At 61.1% G+C, this 21,320-nt stretch overlaps 2 protein-coding genes across 13 annotated transcripts in view; one reads left to right on the forward strand and one right to left on the reverse strand.

The window, feature by feature from the left end:
- FMNL3 (formin like 3) overlaps positions 1 to 1,363 on the forward strand; it is a 59,165-nt gene extending 57,802 nt beyond the window's left edge. For all 5 annotated transcript variants that reach the window (XM_062203700.1, XM_062203703.1, XM_062203701.1 and 2 more), the window contains one exon: positions 269 to 1,363. Coding sequence is in view for 2 of the 5 variants with exons in the window: in XM_062203703.1 (XP_062059687.1) it covers positions 269 to 357 (89 nt within the window). In the remaining 3 variants the exon portion in view is untranslated. The remainder of the gene's footprint in view (positions 1 to 268) is intronic.
- PRPF40B (pre-mRNA processing factor 40 homolog B) lies at positions 1,301 to 20,080 on the reverse strand. 8 transcript variants are annotated; one of them, XM_062203709.1, is made up of 26 exons: positions 20,010 to 20,080; positions 13,697 to 13,777; positions 12,878 to 13,021; positions 12,515 to 12,580; positions 11,927 to 11,954; positions 11,672 to 11,697; positions 11,456 to 11,566; positions 11,126 to 11,198; positions 10,961 to 10,985; positions 10,579 to 10,785; positions 10,284 to 10,413; positions 10,132 to 10,196; positions 9,551 to 9,715; positions 9,354 to 9,462; positions 8,931 to 9,081; positions 8,337 to 8,470; positions 7,728 to 7,842; positions 7,491 to 7,582; positions 3,584 to 3,700; positions 3,289 to 3,426; positions 3,089 to 3,184; positions 2,802 to 2,891; positions 2,479 to 2,656; positions 2,186 to 2,247; positions 1,934 to 2,071; positions 1,301 to 1,844 (listed from the first exon to the last, which is right to left on the reverse strand). In XM_062203709.1, the coding sequence occupies exons 1-26, from the start codon at positions 20,010 to 20,012 to the stop codon at positions 1,752 to 1,754; spliced, it is 2,637 nt and encodes an 878-aa protein (XP_062059693.1). In that variant the 5' UTR covers positions 20,013 to 20,080; the 3' UTR covers positions 1,301 to 1,751. The 8 variants fall into 8 exon arrangements, with proteins under 8 accessions (XP_062059693.1, XP_062059692.1, XP_062059691.1 ...); XM_062203708.1 differs by having other exon boundaries at positions 2,186 to 2,244; positions 2,802 to 2,888; positions 11,078 to 11,198; XM_062203707.1 differs by having other exon boundaries at positions 2,802 to 2,888; positions 11,078 to 11,198.
- Between the last annotated feature and the right edge of the window lie 1,240 nt (positions 20,081 to 21,320).

The following is a 21,320-nucleotide window of genomic DNA, read 5'->3' on the forward strand; positions in this document are numbered from 1 at the left end:
CAGGGGCACTTGAGCTCTGTTCCCTGACATCTGTCGGCCTGGGGTCTCACTCCATCGTTTTCTGCCCACTGCCGGCGGCCCCCAGTTACCTCCTTCCTTACTCCTCAGAAACTGCAAAGTTCTAGGGACTCACCAGCCACCCATCCGGGCTCCCAGACCTCGTGGCTGGCTCCTCCCTGGCCCCGCCTGTGGGGCGCAGCCACGCGTAGAGGTGCCGCCCCGGCTCCGCCTCCCCGCCCATTCACGGACCTGTCTTCCCCGTTCACAGGCCTCCACAGCCAGCCCATCGTCGTTCGCCACCAAGCCAGGAGTGCTGCCCCGCCCGGCGGCCCCCCGCGGGCCCCAGGCCCCCACTGAGGCCTTGCTGGGGGCAGAAGTACTCAGCCCCCAGAGTCCTGCAAGCCCAGCCCCTGGGCACAGCCCTGGCTGGCTCCCTAGAGCCCCACTCACTGCCTCCTGTACCGCACCTTGTCCCCAAGGGCAGCCCAGGGCTGGGAAGAACCACGTCCAGCTTTGGCCTGCGCAGGAGCACAGTGGCCCTCTCGCACCAAGCCCGGTGGCTGGAGGTGGGGGAGCAAACATCCACATTCTATCCGTGCTGCCATCTGTCCCATGGTCACCTCTGAACTAGAAGATCGGCCAGTCTCAGGTCATCTCTTGCCAAGAGCAAGGCCCGCCTACGGTGCCCTAGTGGGAGGGAGGGGGAAGAGGAGGGGCCAGGCTCCCCGCCCCTAGCCCTGGCCTGTCCCATCCTGGGCTGACTGTCCCTGCTGGACAGAGCGTGTGCCAACAACCCCCCCCACCCCGCTTCCTCAGCTAGGGTTGGTTTTTTTTTTTCCTTTTTTTTTTTTTTTTCTGTTTTTGTTGTTTGGGGTATTTTTTGGCAGGAGGCGGGGAGCCTGGTGGTCTTGGATATTGGCTCAGTTCCCTGCCAGTTCTTTTCCAGCCCCTAGAAGGGAGCGTGGGGTCCGCCTCTTTTTGTACATGTCCCCTGCCTTTCCTCTTGTACATAAACCGCAGACCTTCCCTCTCAACAAAGGCTTGAGGCACCAAGCCTGACTCGGTCTCTTGTCTCGGTCTGGAGGGGTTGAGGGTGGTCATTTAGCTGGACCTCAGCCACGGGGGTAGGGAGAGGTCTGGGGGTGAGGAGCTGCATCCGTGTGGGGAAAATGAGCTCAGAAGGCTGCGGGGAGAAGCAGGCGCGAGCAGGGCTGCAGCCACACAAAGAGGCAGGCTGACTGAGCCACTGGCGCCCCCTGCTGGCCACAAACACGCATCCACCCAGCCGCCAGCCTGCCCAGAAGACGAGTCTCCAGCTGCGTTATAAATATTGTTATTTAAAAAACGAAAACCAAACCAAACCAAAACACACATACATCGGGTCCCCAGGCTGGAGGAGGACGTGGTGGAGGCCCAGGGCCAGGGCAGGCAGGAGCGGGCTGGAGGGTGTCGGTAGAGGGCGAGGGCCCAGCCCTCTGCCGCCCAGGCTGTGTCCACCAGCCTGTCCGTCACTCTTCCCTGGAGGCCCCTGGCTCACGCTTCACTGGTACCACCCCACTCTGGGGCCGAGGGCGAGGGCTGCACTAGCTCTCTGGGGCTGGGGGCCCACAACACCAAGGGCAGCCCTGAGAGGTGCTAGCAGGTGGAGGGGTGGGGCCGGGAGGTCAGGAAAAGCGGACACAGACCAGACCGAGGAGGGGTCTGGCAGCTGGAGCCAGGCCCTCAGCAGGCTGTGGCAGCGGCGCGGCTGCTCACTGGTGGTCGTCCAGCTGCTGCAGGAGCGCCCGCCGCCGCCTCTCCAGCTCGCCCTCGCTCAGCTCGCTCTCCGATGTGTCCCAGCCTGTCTGCTGGAGCAAAGGCACAGCTCACCCCCGGGGCCTCCACCGAGGGGCTGGGGGGCCGGGCCGAGCCTGCTGGGGCCGCTGCCTCTCACCTTCTCCTTCTTGATGCCGAGGCCGGGGGCGTGGCGAGGGAACTCCACCTGCCGGAGCTCCCTGGCCTTGTCCTGGTCCTGCTCCTCACTCTCCTTGCCAGCTCTCTCCTCAGGCCCGCTCCCACTCTCAGGGCTGTTCTGGAAGAGCCCAGAGCGCCCGCTGCTGTCAGCCCTCGGGAGGGCGGCCTGGGAGGCGGGTGGAGCCGATCTCACGGAGCAGCAGCCTTAGGTGCGAGTCCCTTCTGCACTCACCGACTTGTGTCTTCTCTTCAATTTCTTTTTTGGTTTCTTGGCTTTCCGAAGGCCATGGTCTGCTGGAGGGAGAAGTCCCTGTTACGTTCCACCAGGACCGAGGGAGGGGGGCGCATCCTGGCCCTGGCCCCTCTGCTCGTGCTTCCCAGATGGGTCTGAGGTAGCCATTTTCCTTGCAAGGAACAGGAAGTACCCCCCCCACAGGTACGGCCCTCCCAGTCCCCTCTCCTGATGGGGGTGGGGGCTCACCCAGGGCCAGCAGTCTTCCGGCCACTGGCACCCAGGCTGCCTACCTGACCCAAGGAGGAGGTGAGAGGACGGGGAGCCCCGTCCTCCAAGGGTAGCACCCCCACTCTCAACCGAATCAAGTGAGGAAGAGGGTTCCGAGCCGGACTCTGAGGGGTTCCGCCGCCTCCGCTTGGGGGGCCGGAGGGATGGTGGGGGCACCTCCTCCTCCTCGGACTCGGAGCCCTGGGCGGATCAACAGAACAGGTCGGTGCGGAGGTCCCCTGGCTTTCGGGAGCCCTCCTCTGGGAACTGGGGACAGGGAGGAGGCTCCGGGGCCTCCCATTGAGCTGTCCATCTTCCCCAGGCAGTCCCTTCCCCTGTCACTCACTGAGGGTGAGTGCGACCGCTTGTGATGGTGCTTCTTGCCTTTCCTGCCATGCTTCCGGCCTCTGGTGTGCAGGTGCTGGCACTCGGTCTGCTGGAAGCAGGAGAGGGTGAGGCCGGGCCTCAGCGAGGGCCCCGCCTCCTCTCCCTGGCTTTGCTTCCTCCTGGCTACAGCCGCCAGCCCGTCCCGGGTTCCCCCTGGCCTCCCCTTCCTGACGGCTGTGGCCACCGAGCTCTGGCCAGAGGAGTGCAAGGGCCTGGCCCAGCCTGGAGGGAGGAGGCCTGCCTCACCTCCAGCACCTGCAGGAACTCGCGGAAGAGCCGGATCCGCTCCGACTCCAGAGTAATCTGCGCAAAGGCCGAGTCACACACAAAGCGCTCGCGGACCTTGAATGGGGAGAGCACTGCTCATCAGCCCGGGCCCACGGGCACAGGGCCGGCGTGGGCCCCGGGAGGCTGCGCCGCCGCCGCCCTCGGGCTGCACTGCTGACCTCTTCCCAGGCGGTGCCCAGCTCCAGAGCAGGTGCGGCCTGCCTCAGCATGCTTCGGAAGGCCGCTTCCCGGCGCCGCACCCTGCGCGCCTCCTCCTTCTCCCGCTCTCTCTCCCGCGCCTCTGCTTTCTCCAGCAGCTGTGGGCAGAAGGGACACAGGACGGCGGCGTCACTGGCGGCCTGGGGCCCGGGTCCCGCTCCCACAGCTCAGGAGGCAGAGGTCAGGGTTGGGCTGCCCCCAGGGGACGGGACCCTGAGGTGTTGGAGGTGGGCGCCACCACACCCAGCCCCTCACACTGTTGAAGGTCAGCTTGATGTTGCCTGCGTCCAGCGCGGCAGCCCTCTTGTCAAAGCTTATGGCGTGGGCGAAGTCCTCAAAGGCCGTGTTCACCTCCACACAGAAGCCCCGGTCCTGTGGGCACAGCGGCACATGAAGCGGGGGGCACCCTGGGCTGAGGCCCAGAGCCGGCAGGCGGAGTCCAAGCACGGGACGCTCAAGAAGCCCCTGCCCCCAGGAGATTCACACGGCCGATGCCTCGGAAACCGAGCTGCTGTGTCCTCGTCCTTGCCTGGCCCTCAGCCCCACGCCCAGTCTTGTGCCCAATGCTGTGGAGCTGCAGAGCGGCGAGGTGTCTGCCGCCCGGTGCCTGAGTCCCTCATGGCCAGTTCTGTGCCTCTGGCCTTAACCTCTGGCCCCCGTGCAGTCTCAGCCTCCCGCTGCTGCCCCGCCTCTGGCCCTATTTACTGAGGGCTTCCTGTGGGTGGTGTGCTTCGCACGCCTTCTCACTTCGTCCTCCAGGTTCTGAACAACAGGTCCCGGGTGCTTGCCCAGCTCCCACAGCTGATAGATGATGGCCGAGCAAGAACTCCAGCTCCCATGCCCCAGGAGCAACAGGTGTGCGCACACCTGCTTTCCTGCAGGCACCATACTTCCCAAGGACTTAGAAAAGCGGTCTCACTCAGCTCAAGATGACAAGAGGCGGAGGTGGAACTGGTGGGCACAGGCTAGAGTCCCTTCCTCCCCACACACAGCTTAAGAGCCCTCCCCTGAGGGCAGAGGCCTGCTGCTTCCCAGGGCGCCCCAACCCACACTCTGCAGCCCTTCTCAAACATCATCCCCTCTCTCCCAGGGCTCCTCCCACCAAGCACCCCACACCCGGGCACATCCCTTCCACCTGGCTATCTTCCCAAGCTGACTCCCTCCGCTCCTCCTTTGTTTCCAAATCTCTTGAAAGGCACCACTCACTCCCTGAGAGCCCATTACAAGAACCCCCACACACTACTTCTCACAGCCTTGAGCGTGGACTCTCCGCCTTTTGTCCGTGTGTAATCTGTGGAGGTCCACAGCCAGGCATTACCTGATTCTAAGACAGGCGCTGCCCCCACGCCACCGTCATGGATACCGCTCCTCCCAAGGTTGCTCGTGTTCGCAAAGCCAGATCCAAGGGCTGCTCCCCGGTCCTCGCTCCCCTGGTCTCCAGTGCTGCTATATTTACTCCTGCAATGGCCCCTGTCTGACCTCTTCCACCACTTCTTCCCCGGCATGCACTGTTCCCAAGGACTGCCCGTACTCGCCCCAGCAACCTCAGCCCTCACCTCCCTGCCGGCTCCAAGACCCACACTAGACTGGGCAGTCCACAGATACTGCCAAGTTCAACAGCTCCCCAGAGAACGCATTTCCCCACAAACCCGGCTCTCCCAGGCCCTGGGCTTGTGTCTTCCACCTGCTGCAAACCCCGGGCTCTGCATTACCCTACAGGACTAGAGGGGTCCTCGCTCGGCCTGGCTGTGCGTGGCCACAGGGAAAGGCAGGAGCCCAAATGGCACAGTACATGGGAATGGTCTAAAAAGCTATGTTCTCAGCAAGGCAGGGCCCCTCTGGGCCTTCTGGCAGTACCAGCCCGTCTGTGGCTAACAGTTAACCAGAGAAATCGAGGTAACCCTGAGATCAATTATTTTTTACTTTGTAAGATTGTCCCATTGAAAATGTGCGGTTGGGGCCAGTCTTGTGCAAGGGGTCAAGCTGCTGCCTGTGACGCCAGCATCCCACACTGGAGTGCGGGCTTGGGGTCTGGATACTCTGCTTCCAATTCAGCTTCCTGCTAACACATCTGGGAAGGCAGCTCAAGATGATCCAAGTCTTTGGACCCCTGCCACACGTGTGGGATACCAGGATGGAGATCCTGGCTCCTGGCTTTGGCCTGGCCCAGCCTGGGCTGCTGTGAGCATTTGGGGAGTGAACTAGCAAATGGAAGATCTCTCTTTCTTTCTCTGCCTTCAAATACACAAACCAATCTTTAAAACATATACGTGTGTTTGTATTATTGCTCCCTGCTCCAGGCTGCTCTGGAGAACAGTCCCCCCAATGGCATTGGTTTCCTTCTGGCCCAACTCTCCCGGCGTGATCCCTGTCCATGGTGCCACAACCACAGCCCCGCCCCTCGACCCTTCCCTTCCCTCAATTTCACAAACCACTGCCACTGCTTAGTGCCTGGTTTTAAAGGTTTTGGACATCCTTTTTCAGTAGAATGCCCGTGCATGGAAGACGCAAGCTGCTCTATGTGGAAATAAGGAAGGCACAGGCCTTTAGCCTAGCAATGAAGACACTGATGAAGGCTATGTCCCACACTGCGTGCCTGGGTTCGAGTCCTAGCTGCAGCTCCTGACTACCCCTTCCTACTCAAGTGGAGCTGGGCAGCAGCGGGGATGGCTCAAGTGATTGGGTTCCTGCTGGCCCCATGGGACCTGGCTCTTGGCTTTAGGCCAGCTCGGTCCTGGCTGTTAGAGGCACTTGGGGAGCAGGCACCAGCAGTTGGGAGCTTTTGTCTCTCAAACTATTTAAAAAGAAAAGAAAATAGGGGAAGAAGCATAAAACCTCCCTGTGCACACCGCCGGTCTGCAGGCCCCTGGGGTCATGGAGGCTGAGGGTATCGCAGGAGCACAGCTGGCCTGGAGCTCTCCCGCCTCCCAGGAACAGCACCTGACCTCTCTCCCATCCCTAACCCCGCCTCTAGCATCCAGGCCTTCTCCAAGTTTGTACCAAGGAGCCCTGATGACCAGAGAGGTCTGGGGCTGAGTCAGAGCTTGGAAACGTACTGCGGCACCTGCCACTGTCACAGTCACTATCCTGGGGCGGGAGAACTGTCCTCTGCTAAGGACACAAGTCCTCGCATCGGGCAGGTGCTGCTGTACCCTCAGTGCCTCGAGCCTTCCCAGATCCACAGCCAGACTTCGTAGTTTAGCCTTCAAGGCTTTTTACGTGGAGGGCTCTTACTGCCCACCTGGGGCTTCTATGCGCTAGAGAAATGGGGGACGCCATGGGACAGTAGCCTACCCAACAGCTACGCCGATGTAAAAGACCGCATTAGGGTTCACCTGACAGGTAAGTGTGCAATTAAGATGCAACAGCTGCCTGAGTTTGTCAGGCGACGCTCAAGGCTTCAAAGAGATTTTATGTGCATGTTGGGGGTGGGGGAGGGTATGTGGAACTTTATTCCCAGCTCCTTCTCAATGCAGGCACCACACCCCTCTCCTCTGTAATTATGCCGAAACCCTCATCTGGGGACGAGGACACGGGCTGAGAAAAGTCATGTGGCCTCCCAAGTGCTGAGCCGGAGAGATGCCACAGAGCACGTGAGAGAAGGACAGCTCGCCCTTGCCAAAAGGGCACTGGCTGCTCAGCGCCAGGCCATGGAGAGCCCGGGGGAAAAGCAGCATGGTGCTGCTACGTAACCTGAACGGCTAGGAACAGCCGAAGACCTACGTTTCTACATGAGATCTCCAGACTTAAACCAACAAACTCCAGGTTTTTCTAAAACACAGTTCAGGCCAGAACTCTGTGGGCTCCTAGTTTACGACCAGGTATGCTTCTTGCTCCAACCCGCCATGCTTTCCCATGGGCCTTTGCTCCTGTGGCACTCTATGCCCACAATGCTCCCCCTCCTCCCCCTGTCATTCCTAAAGGCACAGGGCAACTGTGATCGCTCCCTGTTCCTGTCTCTGTCACCTGCACGGGCCCTCCCGGGGAACGGTGCTCGGGTCTCTTCCTAGCAGGCCACGAGCTCCCAGGGGCAGTTGTCTTATTCCTTGCTGTAGCCCCCGGGCAGGGTAAGGGATCACTGCAGAGCCCCGCACCAAGAGTCCTGTGCAGGGAGCCAAGCCTGCACCCGGCCTGCAGCCACCCATGGCCTGGCCTCCCTCACCTGAAGAATGTCTTTAATGGTCTTCTTCTCATCATGGAACCGTGCCTTCAACTCCTCCACATAGAACTTGAACAAGTCCAGAGGGGTGGAGCCTGCAGGGAGGGAGGGAGGGTGGCCTGGCGGGTGGCAGCTTCCCCAGGTCTGGCTGGGGGTAAAGTCGAGGACAGGACCAGGCAGGGGTGCAGAGGCCAGCAGGGCAGGAGACCAGACCGGAGTCGGGGAGTCTGGCTGCCTTACCCGGCTGGCCCAGCATGTTGGCGAAGCGGACGTCAGTGCTGACTGCTGGGTACAGCTCCACCCAGGTAGACATGGAGTGCAGCTGCCCTGTCTCGTGCAGCTCATCTAGGAAGGTCTGGGCGGGGAGAGGCCAGTTGCGGGGCGTGAGATGGGGAGGGAGGCAGAGCCAGAGGCTGCAGCGAGGAGGAGAGGGAAGGGCAGCGGGGAGCGGGGGCCATCCCGCCTGAGGGCAGCAGAGAATGCAGGGAGCGAACGTAACGCAGGCAAGGAACAGGACACTGAGAAGGAACCAGCCTGGGAGGCAGGCAGGCAGGCAGACATCTGCCCGCAGGACCCTCTGCCCGTGACTTGGCGCCCAGCTCCTGACCTGTAGCTAAGGAATCCTCGCCACCACCACCCCCAACTGGGGACAAGCTCAGCGTGTCCGGCTGCCCACCCAAAGGAAACAGCCAGGGCCTGGCAGCTCCAAGTGGAGATTCAGTGTCTCCAGGGTGCAGCACAGGCCAGAGTTCCGGGGGACAGCGCCAAGGCAAGAGGCAGGACAGGCGGTGGGGCCGAGAGGAGGCAGGGCAAGGGAAAAGGCTGTGGTCTGGGGCGGAGCGGAGATACCTGGAAGGCCTCCCGGTTCTTGCGTTGCTGACGCCGTTCCCGGAGCCGGGCCCGCTCCCGCTCCTCCTCCTCCTCCCTCTCCAAAGCCCGGATGTGCTCCTCGAAGCAGATCAGCGCATCCTCCTTGTCCATGTCTAAAGATGGGGGCGGCTCGGTGAGCGGCGCCAGCAGAACCCCCTCTCTGACCCCAGCAGCCCAGAGTGGCGGGGACAGTGTGGGGGCAGGGTTCTGAGTGGGCAGCTACTGCCAGTGGTGGCTCCTCAGAGCTTGTGAATTCACGTTATCAGAAGCCAGGCCAGGAGACCCTCCTGGGATCCAGGGTGGCACGTCCTAGGGAAGTGGGGATCAGACGGGCTCTGATGCCACCTCGGAGCAGGAGTCTCTGATTGTGACAGACACGCTGTGATGGCGTAAGAACACAGCCCTAGGAGCTGTAGCGTCACTTCCTACACACACACACACACACACACTGTCCACGTCCACCATGGAGGGTGCATCCAGGAGGGCAGGAGGAGGCGGTATGTGGTGGGCTGCAGGGCCCCGGGCCAGTGAGGAGGGCGGAAGGGCCAGCTGGGGGTGGGGAGCTGGGCTCACTCTGCAGCTGATGGTCCTCAGCAAAGCTGGGGTTGTCCATGAGGTACTGCTGGGCCTGCGACCACGTGGTCTGGAAGCTGACGCTGCTCATCCCGTCCAGGATGCTCTTCAGGGCCTGGATGTTGCGGCGCCGGAGCTGCTTGGCCTGCTCCTGAGAAGCCACGGCGTGGGGTGAGGCAGAGCAGGCCAGGGCTACCCAAGCGGGCCTTGGCGGGGGGTCGGGGGATGCAGGGTGGAAGTAGCTAAAGACCGGAGAAGGAGAGCCAGACCCTGACCCTCGTGTCGCGGGGGAGGCAAGAGGGCAGCGGTCACAGATCAGGGACTCTGCCACCTCTCCCCACCCTCCTAGGCCCAGGGCTGCAGGCCGAGCAGAGACAGGGGAGGGACATTCCGGCGGCTGGGGGACCCGGCTGTGACCGTTACCTTCTCCTTCTTGGCCAGGAAGAAGAGGACGTCGTCATACACCTCTTTTCGATCCCTCTCGGGGACCACGGCCCAAACCTCCAGCTCGCCAAAGGTCTGCTCTGCCCGCCTGTGGGGCACACGGGCTTAGCACAGGGCGGCCGGGAGCCGAGACCCCGGGCCCTCCGTCACGAGCCCGGCCCAGCCTGGCCGCTGACCGGTAGCGGGTGGTGGAAGTCATGCGCTCGTGCTGCTCCAGGAAACGCTGCAGCGTCTGCTTGGCCTCCTTGGCCCGCAGCCGGGCCTCCTCCTTCTCCTCCTTCTCCCGCTGCGCCTTATACGCATTGAATGCCTGCTTCTTCTCACTCAGCTTGGGCAAGGCGCTGGGGTGAAGAGGGTGGCCGCAGGGTTAGGGCTAGAGGGGTCAGGCCACACCGGGGAAGGGTTCCCACACACCCACAGCACAGCAGGTCACAGGGACTCAAAGTGCATGGTGTCTGAGGCAGGCTGACAGGAAGCAACACAGGCCCTTTTGCTTTGGGGGTCTTCCTGTCGCCATCAGACCTATGCCCTGTCCAAGCCCCTCTCCCCGGGTTAACTCTATTCAATTCAATCCAACAAACACTTGCATCCCTCCACCCCCAGGAAGCCCTCCAGGTTTCTTCCCCTTGCACCCGGCACCAGTCTGCCACATTCCTGACCATCCCCATAGGCCGGAGTGTCGAGCTGGGGTTTCTCGGGGACTCCCTGCCCCAGTGGCTTTCATGAACAGGACCTGGCTCCCTCTGCCCAGGCTCACCTATAGCGGGGGTCAGTGACCACCATCTTCATGGCCTGCTCCCATGATGCATTGGAGGGGACGGCCTGGAACGGAGTGAGCAGGGGTCACAGGGCCTGCAGGCCTCCGGTCCCCTTCAGGCCTTCCCCACGGGGAGCCCCGCCCCCCAGCACCTTGTCCCTCAGCAGCTCCTTGAACGCCTGCTTCGCCTTCTCCCGGTTGCTCCAACTGAGGCCAGACCTCTCGGGTTCGGGCTTGGGTTCCTCCTCCTCCTGCTGTGGCGGCTGCTGCTGCGCGGCAGAACTGGAAAGCAGAGGGGCCTCAGCCCGGGGCTCCCGGCCGCCAAGGCCCTCCGCGCCCTCCCCCAGCAGCTCACTGCCCTCTCCCGGCCACGCCCTCCAAGTAAGCGTGCTGGGGATGAGGGCTGGAGCAGGCTAGCGCCTGTGGCTGCACCTGCGGCAACCTCACCTGCTGGGGCCCTCCTCCGGGGGCTGCAGGAAGCCCTGCTCCAGCGGCTGGGCGGCCTCCGCCACATCACAGTCTCCACTCCCACCCGGCTCGGGTTCCAGGAGGCCTGAGGACGTGGGCGCGGGGCCGGGAGGTGCAGGAGGGGGGTCAGGCTGGGGCTGAGGCGGCTGGGGCTGCAGTGTCTGTGGCGCCAGCGGCTTCTGCTTTCTGCGGGCGATCCAGAGGGGCAGGGATGGAGGTGGTCAGGGGGCTGGCGGGTCTACCCTGGGAGCCCCTTCCTCCCACACAGCAGGAATGATGCGGAGAGGGTCCGCTCCCCGCCCCCACCCAGGGGATGCCCCCCAGGTATGAGGGCTGGTAGCTCCAGGGGCAAGGCACTCACCCTGCAGCCTCTTGTTTGACTAGAGCTGCAATGGGCAAAGACAACACAGTCAGAGAGAGGCGGCGAGGGTCCCGGAGCCCCTGCCGAGGCCAAACCCTGAGTCCCAGGACCCCTCACCCTCCAGCTCATCCAGGTCCTTGGGCCGGGTCCAGCGGGACTCCTTACTCTGGTTGTTGTAGTAGTAAGGTTTGCCTGTGTCCGACTTGTACTCTTTCCAAGGACACTGAGACAGCAGCAGCTGCAAGATGGAGCAGTGGACTTCAGCAGGCTGGGCATGCTCTCAGCCACAGTCCAGGGAGCTGCGGGGCCGCTGAGTGGAGGACACTTCTGCTACTTCCTGGCCTGGCCTGCATCGGGGCAGGTGGATGTGCTGGGAGACTAGGGAGGGTGGGTGGTGCTCAGGGGCCTTGGGATCAGGGAGAGCGTAAGGACACTACGGCTGCAGACTCGGGGGAGGCCAAGGACTGGGGAGGGCCAGGAGGCCACGCGCAGGACCTCTGCCTTGGACTTGAGCACGCTGGGCTTCTCCCACACAGACTGCTTGTCATCGGCATTGTAGTAGTAGATGCGCCCATCGGGGGCTACGTGCTCGCTCCAGAGTGCCCTCTGCAGGGAAGGGGGCACAGGACAGTGGTTCTCACCCTGAAGACTTAACCACCAGCCCCTACCCCCAGCTTTTCTCCCAGACATGCCTGAGCTGGAAGAACTCACCAGAGGGCCTGTCCCAGGCACAGCAGCTAGAAAAGAAGCCAAAGCAAACTGCTGAGCCCCGGCTCCGGGCCCCGTCTTCTCCCAACCTGTGCCTCCCTCCTGCCAGCCCCAGTGAAATCCCCCTGGTCCCAGTAATAGCCCAGGCTCCCTGGCATCCCGACAGGCACCATCCAGGGTTGCCTCCAGTCCACGGTCCCCTCTCCCCTGCACCCCCAACCACCGAGCCTGGGGGGGCCAGGCCCCCAGAAGACTCACAGCTGGCGGTGTCCGCACCCGGAGCCGTCTGCCGAAGAAAGAGGAGGGGGAAGGGTTGGGGCCAAGCCCAGTGGCCCCCAGGACCCAGGCCGTGGGGGTGGAGAAGCAGGCCGGGCCAGGATCCATGTGCCCTGCTCCCTCACAGGCTTCCCCCCATGTTCAGGGTCCTGGCTCTGGGGTCCCACAAGGGAACTGCACAGCGGCTCCGATTCGCTTGAGCCAGCTCCCGAGACCCCTCTCTCCACGGTGGATGCACCTTCCTCAGACTCCAGCTCACAGGAAGGCGCACCGAGATCACCAGGTGCCGGTCTCCTCCAGAGGCAAAGGAGGCGAGAGGGGCCGGGTGCTCGTGAGGGTGAGGAAGGTACCCCTCAGGGGAAGCTGGCCTCAGTGTGGGGACCACCCAGACAGATCTCATGTGCCTTCGGGAGGAGCCGGCTGGCGAGGAGGCCTGGAGTGTAGGGTGCCGCCGGGGACCAGGGCGGAAACGATGCAAGAGGGAAGGAGTGGAGCCCGTGTCCCCGAACTTCGAGTCAGACCCACAGGACCGCAGGACTGAGCCTGCTTCCTGCCAGCCCCCGTGCTCACCGCTGCGGTGACGGGCACCGCCGGCATCAGCATTCCCGGCATCATCGGAGGCACCATGCCCGGAATCTACGGACACAAAGAAGACAAGAGTCTGGCCACCATGGCTGGGCAGCTTCCCTGTGAGTCGGGGTGCCCCGAGATCACCCCGGGCCAGAGCCTTCACTGGAGGCACTTCCAGCCAACCCCTAGGGGCTGTGCACTCACTGTCGCCGAGGTGGCCCAGTCATTCAGCCCACAGATCCGCAGGGGCCGGGCCCGGGGCTCTCTGCCCTCCCTAGGTCTTTAAGCGGATCCCCACTCTTATCTCCCAACCCCAGTCAGATAGGCAGGGTTTCCTGGAGGCCCGGGGAGGGGGACAATTACCTGTGTGAGTGGTGGTGGCGCCCCCATGGGTGGGAGCATTGGGGGCAGGATGCCTGGTGGCACAGGGGGAATGGCTGGTGGCCTCTGGCTCATGGGGGGTAGCCCCATTGGCGGAAAGGGTGGGGGCATCCCTGGAGGGGGCATCTGGAAATGAGGACAGAAGAGGTGTTGGGCAGAGAAGCCAAAGGCCCGTCAGAGGCCGAGAAGACTCCCGCCCCCACCCGAGCCCTCTGCTTGCTCTGAGGTAACACCAAGGGCTTTGGTGGGAATGCCTCCCTCCTCACCACTGACAGACGGGTGCCTGGGGGGAGACCTCTGGGCTAAGAGGCAAGCACATCGCTTCAGAAGAAGGGGAAGGGAGAGGCCGAGGCCGAGTGACAGCACCCCTGCGGCGGCCCTGCCTGCTCAGCCACACCCACAGGCCTCTCTCAGATCCAGAGGCTGGGAGGCAGGTGTCCAGCCCCCATGCCTCCGTGTCCGGCTTGGGACCGCCACTGCTATTCAGTCTGGACTTAACACAGGCGAGGAGCAGCGAAAGACAGCCCCACCCTGTCCTCGCCCCTGGGGTTGGGGTGGGGCAGGGCAGGGTGGGTTCTTCCCTTCCGCTTCTCCTACCTCCAGACAAAGGGGCACTGAGAACTCCACGGCAGCTCTCGCCACCCTGTGCCCAAGCAAAGCCACCCCTCTTCCAAGGGCAGCAGACGGGGCCATCACAGGAACACCGTGCCAGCTAGGCAGCAGTGCTCCGGGGCTGGGGGAAGAGGGAGGGGGTTGGTGCAGGCTGGAAAAGCCAAGCCCAGGGGAACACAGAAAACTTACGAAGGGTGGTGGCATCATGGGGGGCCCCGGTGGGAAAGGGGCAGGCGCTGCTGGGGGCCGGGGACCAGATTCGGGAACCGACTGTTGAGGGAGAGAAAAGTCATAGGACCCAGGATGGGCGCGGAGATGGGCTCTGCAGGAGGCAGGCAGAAAGGGTGAGGATGGCCAAGGGGGCTCAGAGTTCTGGGCCCTGGGCAGCGTGCCCTCTGTGCCGGCCCAGGGACCGCGGGCTGCGCTCCCTGCAATGTCATCTTTACTGTGGGAGCTCCAGGTCACCAAGGCACCCAGGGGGCAAGGTCAAGCCACTCAGAGACAGGCCCCTTCTCCAGCGCCCCCACTTCTGTTAACCCCATTATAGACGCAACCCAAAGCTCTCTGCGCACGCACAGTCTCTGGTCCCTAGTCTGAATGCTCCCCACCCCCCACCCCCAGCCGTCAGCTCCCGCCCTCACTGGCCTCATCTGAAGTCTCCACTCCCAGCCCCAGCCTCACCTCTTTAGCTCCACACCACCTGCTTCGGGGCAGCCTCCCCTCCTCCGTGAACCCTGACCTCGCGTGCAGGAGGTCACACACCAGCCGGCTCTCAGCACCCTACCCTTTCGTCCCCAGCTTAAAAGATCACTTACTCTAAGGCGGCTTCCTGCTTCTATTTCCAGTTTGTTCCCCGTATGATGTCCGTTTCAGTTTTCCCTGCTATATAGCTTTTCCGTTACTACATCTGCCTGGACACGCGCTACCCCCATAGAGGGTGGTACAGTTCCACGGGTGCAGGGCTCACATCTGAATCCCATAGAAAGCTGGATTCCTAGGTCCTGCCACAGTATCTGGCACATAATAGGTACTCAATAAATACTGAACCAGAGAGAAAACAAATGAAGGAACCAATTCTCTCTATAGGATCTTCTCATTCTAAAAAATGCATTCTTAGACATATTGCCCTATTTAAACAGAAGACTGGAATCACCTTAAATATACATGTATAAGTCAGTTTTAGGTTACTCTAATGAACCACCTGGGGTTGGATATTCTATAAAGAGGTTTATTTAGGGGCTGGCATTGTGGTATAGTGGGTAAAGTCACCACCCATGACACAAGCATCCCAGATGGGCACCAGTTCAAGTCCTGGCTCCCCTACTGTGGTTCCAGCTCCTGGCTAAAGGCCTAGGCAAAGCAGCAGAAGATGGTCCAGTTGCTTGCTGCTATCCAAGTGGGAGACCTGGAAGAAGCTACTGACTCCTGGCTTTGGCTTGGCCCAGACCTGGCTGGCTGTTGTGGCCATCTGGGTAGTGAACCAGTGGATGGACAATCTTTCTCTCTCTCTCTCCCCCTCTTTTTTTTTAAAGATTTTAAAAAAAAATTTATTTGAGTGGTAGAGTTACAGAGAGAGAGAGAGAGAGAGAGCAAGACAGAGAGAAAGGTCTTCCTTCTGTTGGTTCACGCCCCAAGTAACCGCAATGGCTGGAGCTACACTGATCTGAAGCCAGGAGCCAGGTGCTTCTTTCTGGTCTCCCATGCAGGTTCAGGGGCCCAAGCACTTGAGCCAGCTTCTACTGCTTTCCCAGGCCACAGTAGAGAGCCGGATTGGAAGAGGAGCAGCCGAGACTTGAACCAGCGCCCATATGGGATGCTGGTGCCGCAGGCGGAGGATTAACCTACTGCGCCATGGCACCGGTCCCTCTCTCTCTCTCTCTTTCAAAAAAAAATAAAAATAAAAATCTTAGAGAGAGAGAGAGAGAGAGAGAGAGAGAGAGAGAGAGACTTATTTAGCTCACAGTTCTAGAAGTTCAAGGGCATGGTGCTGGCATCATCAGACCCCATAGCAGAGTGCATACAGGAACCCTGTGCATTGCAAGACAGGAACCTTGAAGGGAGAGGCCTGGTTTGCTCTTTCTAACAACGCTTCCCTCAGAATTAACTCTGGGCCCCACACAAGAACTCAGACCCTTTTCAGGGCCAGGCCCCCCGTGCTGATCAACCTCCCAAGGGCTGCACCTCTAACAAGTGCTGTCCCCTCAACACTGCCACACTGAGGACCAAACCTCCAGCACATGGACCCCTGGGGGTCCAACCACATCCAGACCACAACAGTCCACCAGCGAGGAGCTATAAAATCACACACAGGCATATGATGGACCACCAGGCAGGCATACACAAGAACCAAGAGGCTCGCTATCTCCATGTGGAGAAATCCCTAAGGTGATGACACACAAGAAATCAGTGGAGATGCTGTGTGCTCTCGTACCTTCTCAACACTCAACCCTATGCATCATGACCTATCCAAGGCGAGCTTTGGCTGTATCAAGGTTTGGAGGCCCCAGGGGCTTCTTTGTGCCTGGAACCTGGCAGAGAAAGGTAGGAGCTGGCTGAAGCGAAGCTGCCTCACTGTGCCCAATTTCCATATCTCCCCCAACAACCCCTCCTCTGCAGGTCAGCCCCAAGCATTCTTTGCTCTTGACCTTGGCTTGAAAAGAGAAGGGCATGAACCAACCTACTCTGACCTGCCGCACCTTCCTCAGGGTTCAACTGCTTTGGCCTTGCTCCTGCCCCCACCACCCTCCTCGGCGTGGGAAGTCAGAAGCTAACCCAAGCTTCCACGTCAGGCAGTCTCCCCTCCAGCCACCTTGGGGGGCCTCCAACTGGCCCCAGGGCTGCCCGTTTCTGGGACCAGCTCCCCCACCCCACCCATTCAGCTGTGCAAGAGAGAAGTCTGTGTCACATCGCACACTCCCTCCTCACTCCCGCCACGTCACGGAGTCCTGTTCACTTCAATCTACCTAACCCTCTCTCCCAGCACCACCACCTTTCTCGTCCAAGCCACCATCTTTTCTCATCTGACCTCTAGCTGCGGCCTCCCAGCTGTTCTTCCTACATCCACACCACACCACAGCCACAGCAGGCTCTTTAAAATACCCCTCAGATAGTTCCTCTCCAGCTCACACCAACCTCCCCAGGGGGGCCTGCTCCCCAAAATGCCTCACCAGCCCCAGCCACGCCACGCTCCAGCCACTCGCGCCTCTGGGTTTGCTCACCTTTGCCCAGGGCGGCCGTGCTGGCCCTGCGATGCCTGCACCCCTTGCCTACGTGTGTACTCCACGTCTACCAACCCTTTCCTCAGAAGAGCCTCTCCCCAGGGGGCTGCAGGAACTGGAGCCCTCTTTTACATACTCCCCTGTGAGCAGTAGCCACTGGAATTCCAACACAGTTGCCTGTGCAATTCTGACAGCGCTATCGCCTTGCATGGTCAAGATTACAAAACAAGTGTTGCCCGCGACACTGGGACACCCCGTCAGTTCTAAGATCTTGCCTCCTGCCTTCAGAAACGTTCAAAGGAGACATAGGGATCTGCTGCCTGCACTACATAGAACCTTCCAAGGGGCAGGGACCTTGCTTCTGGTCACCCCAATACAGCCGATGCCTGATTTATTTCCCTTCCCATTCGCTACAGGCACCCAGCAGGGGCTCCTGCAGACTTGGGGACTGAATGAGCGAACGGTCTCAGCAAGTCCCACGGGACAGGGGTGCCGGGGGGGGGGGGCACTGATGTAGCCCGGTACTTACTCAGGAACACACGTCAGGGTTCCAGGAGACCCTGGAGACCCCCCCCCCCAAGGCAGGCCCCTCTTTTCCACTGAGAAAGGCACAGGATGGAGAGGAACAAGGGACCGACGTCCCACGGCTGGTCAGGGACTGAGCCAGGAGACCCAGTCCGCCCTCCAGCCAGCCCTCCTGGGAAGCAGCGTGCCTGCCCAGGTCTGCTTTGCCTCCAGTACATCCTGCGATCCAAGTGGTTACACTGCTAACCACCCCCCAACGCCTGCTTGCTTGAGAAGCGAGGTGGCTGCCTGGCGCCGGCCCCGCAGTCTCTCATCTCTCATTCGGAGCGTTTCTGAGAAGCCCACCCCACTCTGCCCGGCGTGTCCTGACTCAGTGTCTCCCCTCCCCTGCCCTGCACGGAAACTGTTCAGGTTACCCTTACATGCGTCTTTCACTCTATTCATCTCTTGATCCAATATTCCCTCCTCCAGGCTACCTTTGTGACAGCCCCCCACACGAACACACCCCCACCTACCTGCGTCCCTGAGGATAAGGACTCCTCGGAGACTGCCTGCCGGGCGACTCCCGTGGGACTGCTGTCTCCCCACTCCGGGTGGGGGGATTCCCTAGGTTGGAGGATCGACTTATCTCCTTTTAAACCAGTCCCACATGTCTCCTCAGGGCCTGCACAGAACTGCAGCAATGCAAACAGCAGTCTCACGCCTAACCTCACTAGGTTTTTGCAAACCAGAAGATTCCAAAAGAGTGTGGCCCTGTACCCTGGCCTAAAAGCTGCTGAGTACAGGCTGTGGCGGAGGCAGGCAGCTTGGCTGCGGTCTGGGTTGCTTGGGGAGGGGGAACCAGAATCCAATGCTGGCATGAAGAAACTCAAGCGATAAAATATTGACCGTACACGGCCATCCTCAATGCGGGACGGCGCTCTCCGGCCAGCACTCGGACAGCGCTGCATTTTGTTGGACAGCTCCCCACAGAGGGCAGGGGCAGTGTGAGGGAAGGAATTGTCAATTACGGAGGAGCTTCTCTGAGCTCCCTGGCTCCCCAGAAGCCCTCCTGAACTCCCCGCACCAGCTCCGACGCCAGGACAATCTTGGGTCTTCTTAACACTCCTGGGAGAGCAAGGCAAACACAGGAATGCCGAATGAAAGAAAACCAGACCCTGTGCCTTCTCCAGAACCAGACACCTGCGTGGGCAGGGCCACGTAAGGAACAAGCACTTGTTTGCCTGGGCCCCTGGAAGCACCTCTCCCCTCCCCAGTGCACAACCAGCAATTCTCACCTTCGCATTCGGGGGCATCTCAGAACTAAGTACTCAGGAGAAAAACAAAAAGGAGAAAGGGACCCGGATGCGCAGGTGGACGAGAACAGAAAGAAGGGCTAGCAACAGCTAATGATTATTTCTTCGGTGTGTATTATGAGCCAGATACCATACCACTCACTCACTTCAATCTTCCTGGCCAGCTCAGAGGTTACTATCTTCATCTTATAAAGAAACCCAGGTTCACAGAAACTTGACCAAGGTTCCGAGGGATTGAACAGGCAGCGGAGGCAGGTTTGAAATCCCAGGACTCTGAGCCCACAACCCATGCTCTCTCTCCTCCACAGGCTGCCCCCCACCCAGGGAGGATGATGGTCCATCCTCCTCATTCCCCAGCCCTCGCCACGCGATCCTTAAATCCAGGGAGCAGCCCCGCCATTCGGAAGGCGGCCGGGTCTGCCTCCCTTCCTCTCCGGTAGGGATATGAGTTGGAAAACAAAGACAGGGAGGACCTCTCAGGAAAGACTACCCTGCCACCCATCAGCACCAGTCTCTCCCTCCCCTGCTTCCTGGACCACACAAGTTCCCGACACACACCCACACACCACCTGCCTTCCTAGAAAACACCTTCCCCTGGCTTCCCTACCACGCCGCCCCCTCCTCACAGGGCCCCCTTCCAAAGGAGAGAAGGTTGTGTCCTGGCCCCACCTCGAGCTGGGCTCCACCTCCTCCTCTACTAACAGCTTTGGGCCAGCCTCCATACCCCACACCCAGGGCCCTCCTACGGCCCATGCTCCCAGCCTCCTCCAGAAACACCCCATTTTGCAGGTGGAAAGGATCTGGGATATAATTTTCCTTTTTTTCCCCCCTTAAGTCAATGAGAAATCGCAGGCCCAAAGGTCACACGGAGCTGATGGCAGCGCCAGGGCTGGGGCACAGGAGCCTCTGCGCTACTTCTGGGCCCACCCAGCCTTGGGTAGGGGGCTGGCAGGCTTCCCTTTCCTCAGAAACCCCTCCTCAACCTCGCCGGAGAACATGAAGGAGGGTGGGGGTCTCCCAGCGGTCGTGAGCTGGGGCACCCCGGACTCCCCCAAGGGCGTCAGCCCTGGGCCTGGGGGTGGGGCACGTCGCACGCCAAGTATCCCAGGGTGGAAAGCCGGTCCTCGCCGCTCCCCTGGTCGCGCGGCTCCCGCATCTCCGCTTTCCCGACCTTTCTCCACCCTTCGCGGCTTCCCTCCCTCCGCCTCGCCCAGTCCCGCAACTCTCGTCCCCGCACCCCCGCCAGACTCCATCATGGCCTCCCCCGCCCCTTCTCACCCAAATCCCCGCCCCCATCCCCCTGTCTGGGCTCCTCTCCCTCACCCTTCGTCCCCCTTGCCCTTCCCTGGGGTCCCGGGCCCCCACCCCCGGCGGCCTCCCCGCCGCCCCCCAGGCCCCGGCCCGGGCCGCAGGGGGCGCTGTGGGACCGCCCCGGGCCCCGCCACCCCCGCGCGGGGACGTTACCATGCCAGAGCCTCCGAGCAGCTGAGCCGGCTCGGCCCACTCGCCAGTAAAAGCCGCTCTGATTGGCCGGGCCGCAGCCGGGGGGCGGGGCCGGCGGGGGTCGCACCCCTTCGGCGCCGGGGCTCCGGTTGCTCCGCCGACCAGCGGGGCTTCTAACCGGCCCCGGTGCGCCGGGGCCCGACCCCGCCCCCTCGGCGCGCAGCCCCAGGCCCCGCCCCTGCGCCGCCGGGTCCGCCCCCGGGGGGCGGGGCGCGCCTGCCCCGGGCTCTGACTGACGGCTCCGCCCCCGCGGGTCCTAGCCGCGCTCTGGCATGGGGCGTGCGGGGCGGCTGGGCAGAGGCCACCGAGGCCCGGGGCTGGGCTGGAGCATTCATTCCGCATATGGGGTGCCTTTGCCGTTCACAGAGCATTTTTGAAATTTGCCGTGTAGTTGCATTTAGCACTTTTAAATTACTTAATTCTAGAACTATTTATTGAGCACCTGTTTCGAGCTAGGCACTGAATATGCAGCAGGTTTTGTTTGTTGTTGTTGTTGTTGTTGTTGTTGTTTTAAGATTTATTTGAAAGAGAGAGAGAGGTCGTCTGTCCGCTAAGTTCACTCTCCAGTTGGCCACAATGGCTGTGTTACTGGTGAATGGCAGGGTTCTTTTCTTCCTGCAAGAAAGAATTCAGGCATGAGACAGAGAGTAGTGTAAAGTAAAATAGCAAGGTTTATTAGGGAAGGGACATCCGTAAGAACGGATGGGCACCTCTCAAGACAGAACCTGAGAGAGAGTGCCCAGTCGCTCAGACTGGGAGAGAATGAATGGAGAGAATACACCTGGGCAGGCCAGGCGGGCGGCTCAGCAGAGGCAGAGGGCTGAGCGCGGGCAGTCCAGTTGAGGCTGGGGGTTTTTAAGGGAATGGGCCTTGCCTTCCCGCCTCTGCTCCTCTTGGAACAAAGGGCTTTTTGGATGTAAATACTAAAAACTCCTATCTGAGTTTTCCCCTTGAAGTTATCAGACGGGGGAAGCCTGGCTGGCATCACCGTGCCTTAGAGGAAGGATGGTTATCGGGTAGAAGGGGCTGGGCGCGCTTGAAGTGCAGATACTGGGCTGCCCCTGAAACGTTTTTGGGATGACTTTGAAATGCATATGCTGGACATAGACATCTTCTTAGACCTTTGTCACACACATAAACTCATATCTGATTTTCCACCTAACAGCTGGAGCTGCACTGATCAGGAGCCAGGAGCTTCTTCTGGGTCTCCCACGTGGGTGCAGGGGCCCAAGCATTTGGCCCATCTTCTGCTGCTTTCCCAGGCCACAGCAG

This window comes from Lepus europaeus, chromosome 10 (genome assembly GCF_033115175.1).
Source record: "Lepus europaeus isolate LE1 chromosome 10, mLepTim1.pri, whole genome shotgun sequence".
Lineage (NCBI taxonomy): Eukaryota > Metazoa > Chordata > Mammalia > Lagomorpha > Leporidae > Lepus > Lepus europaeus.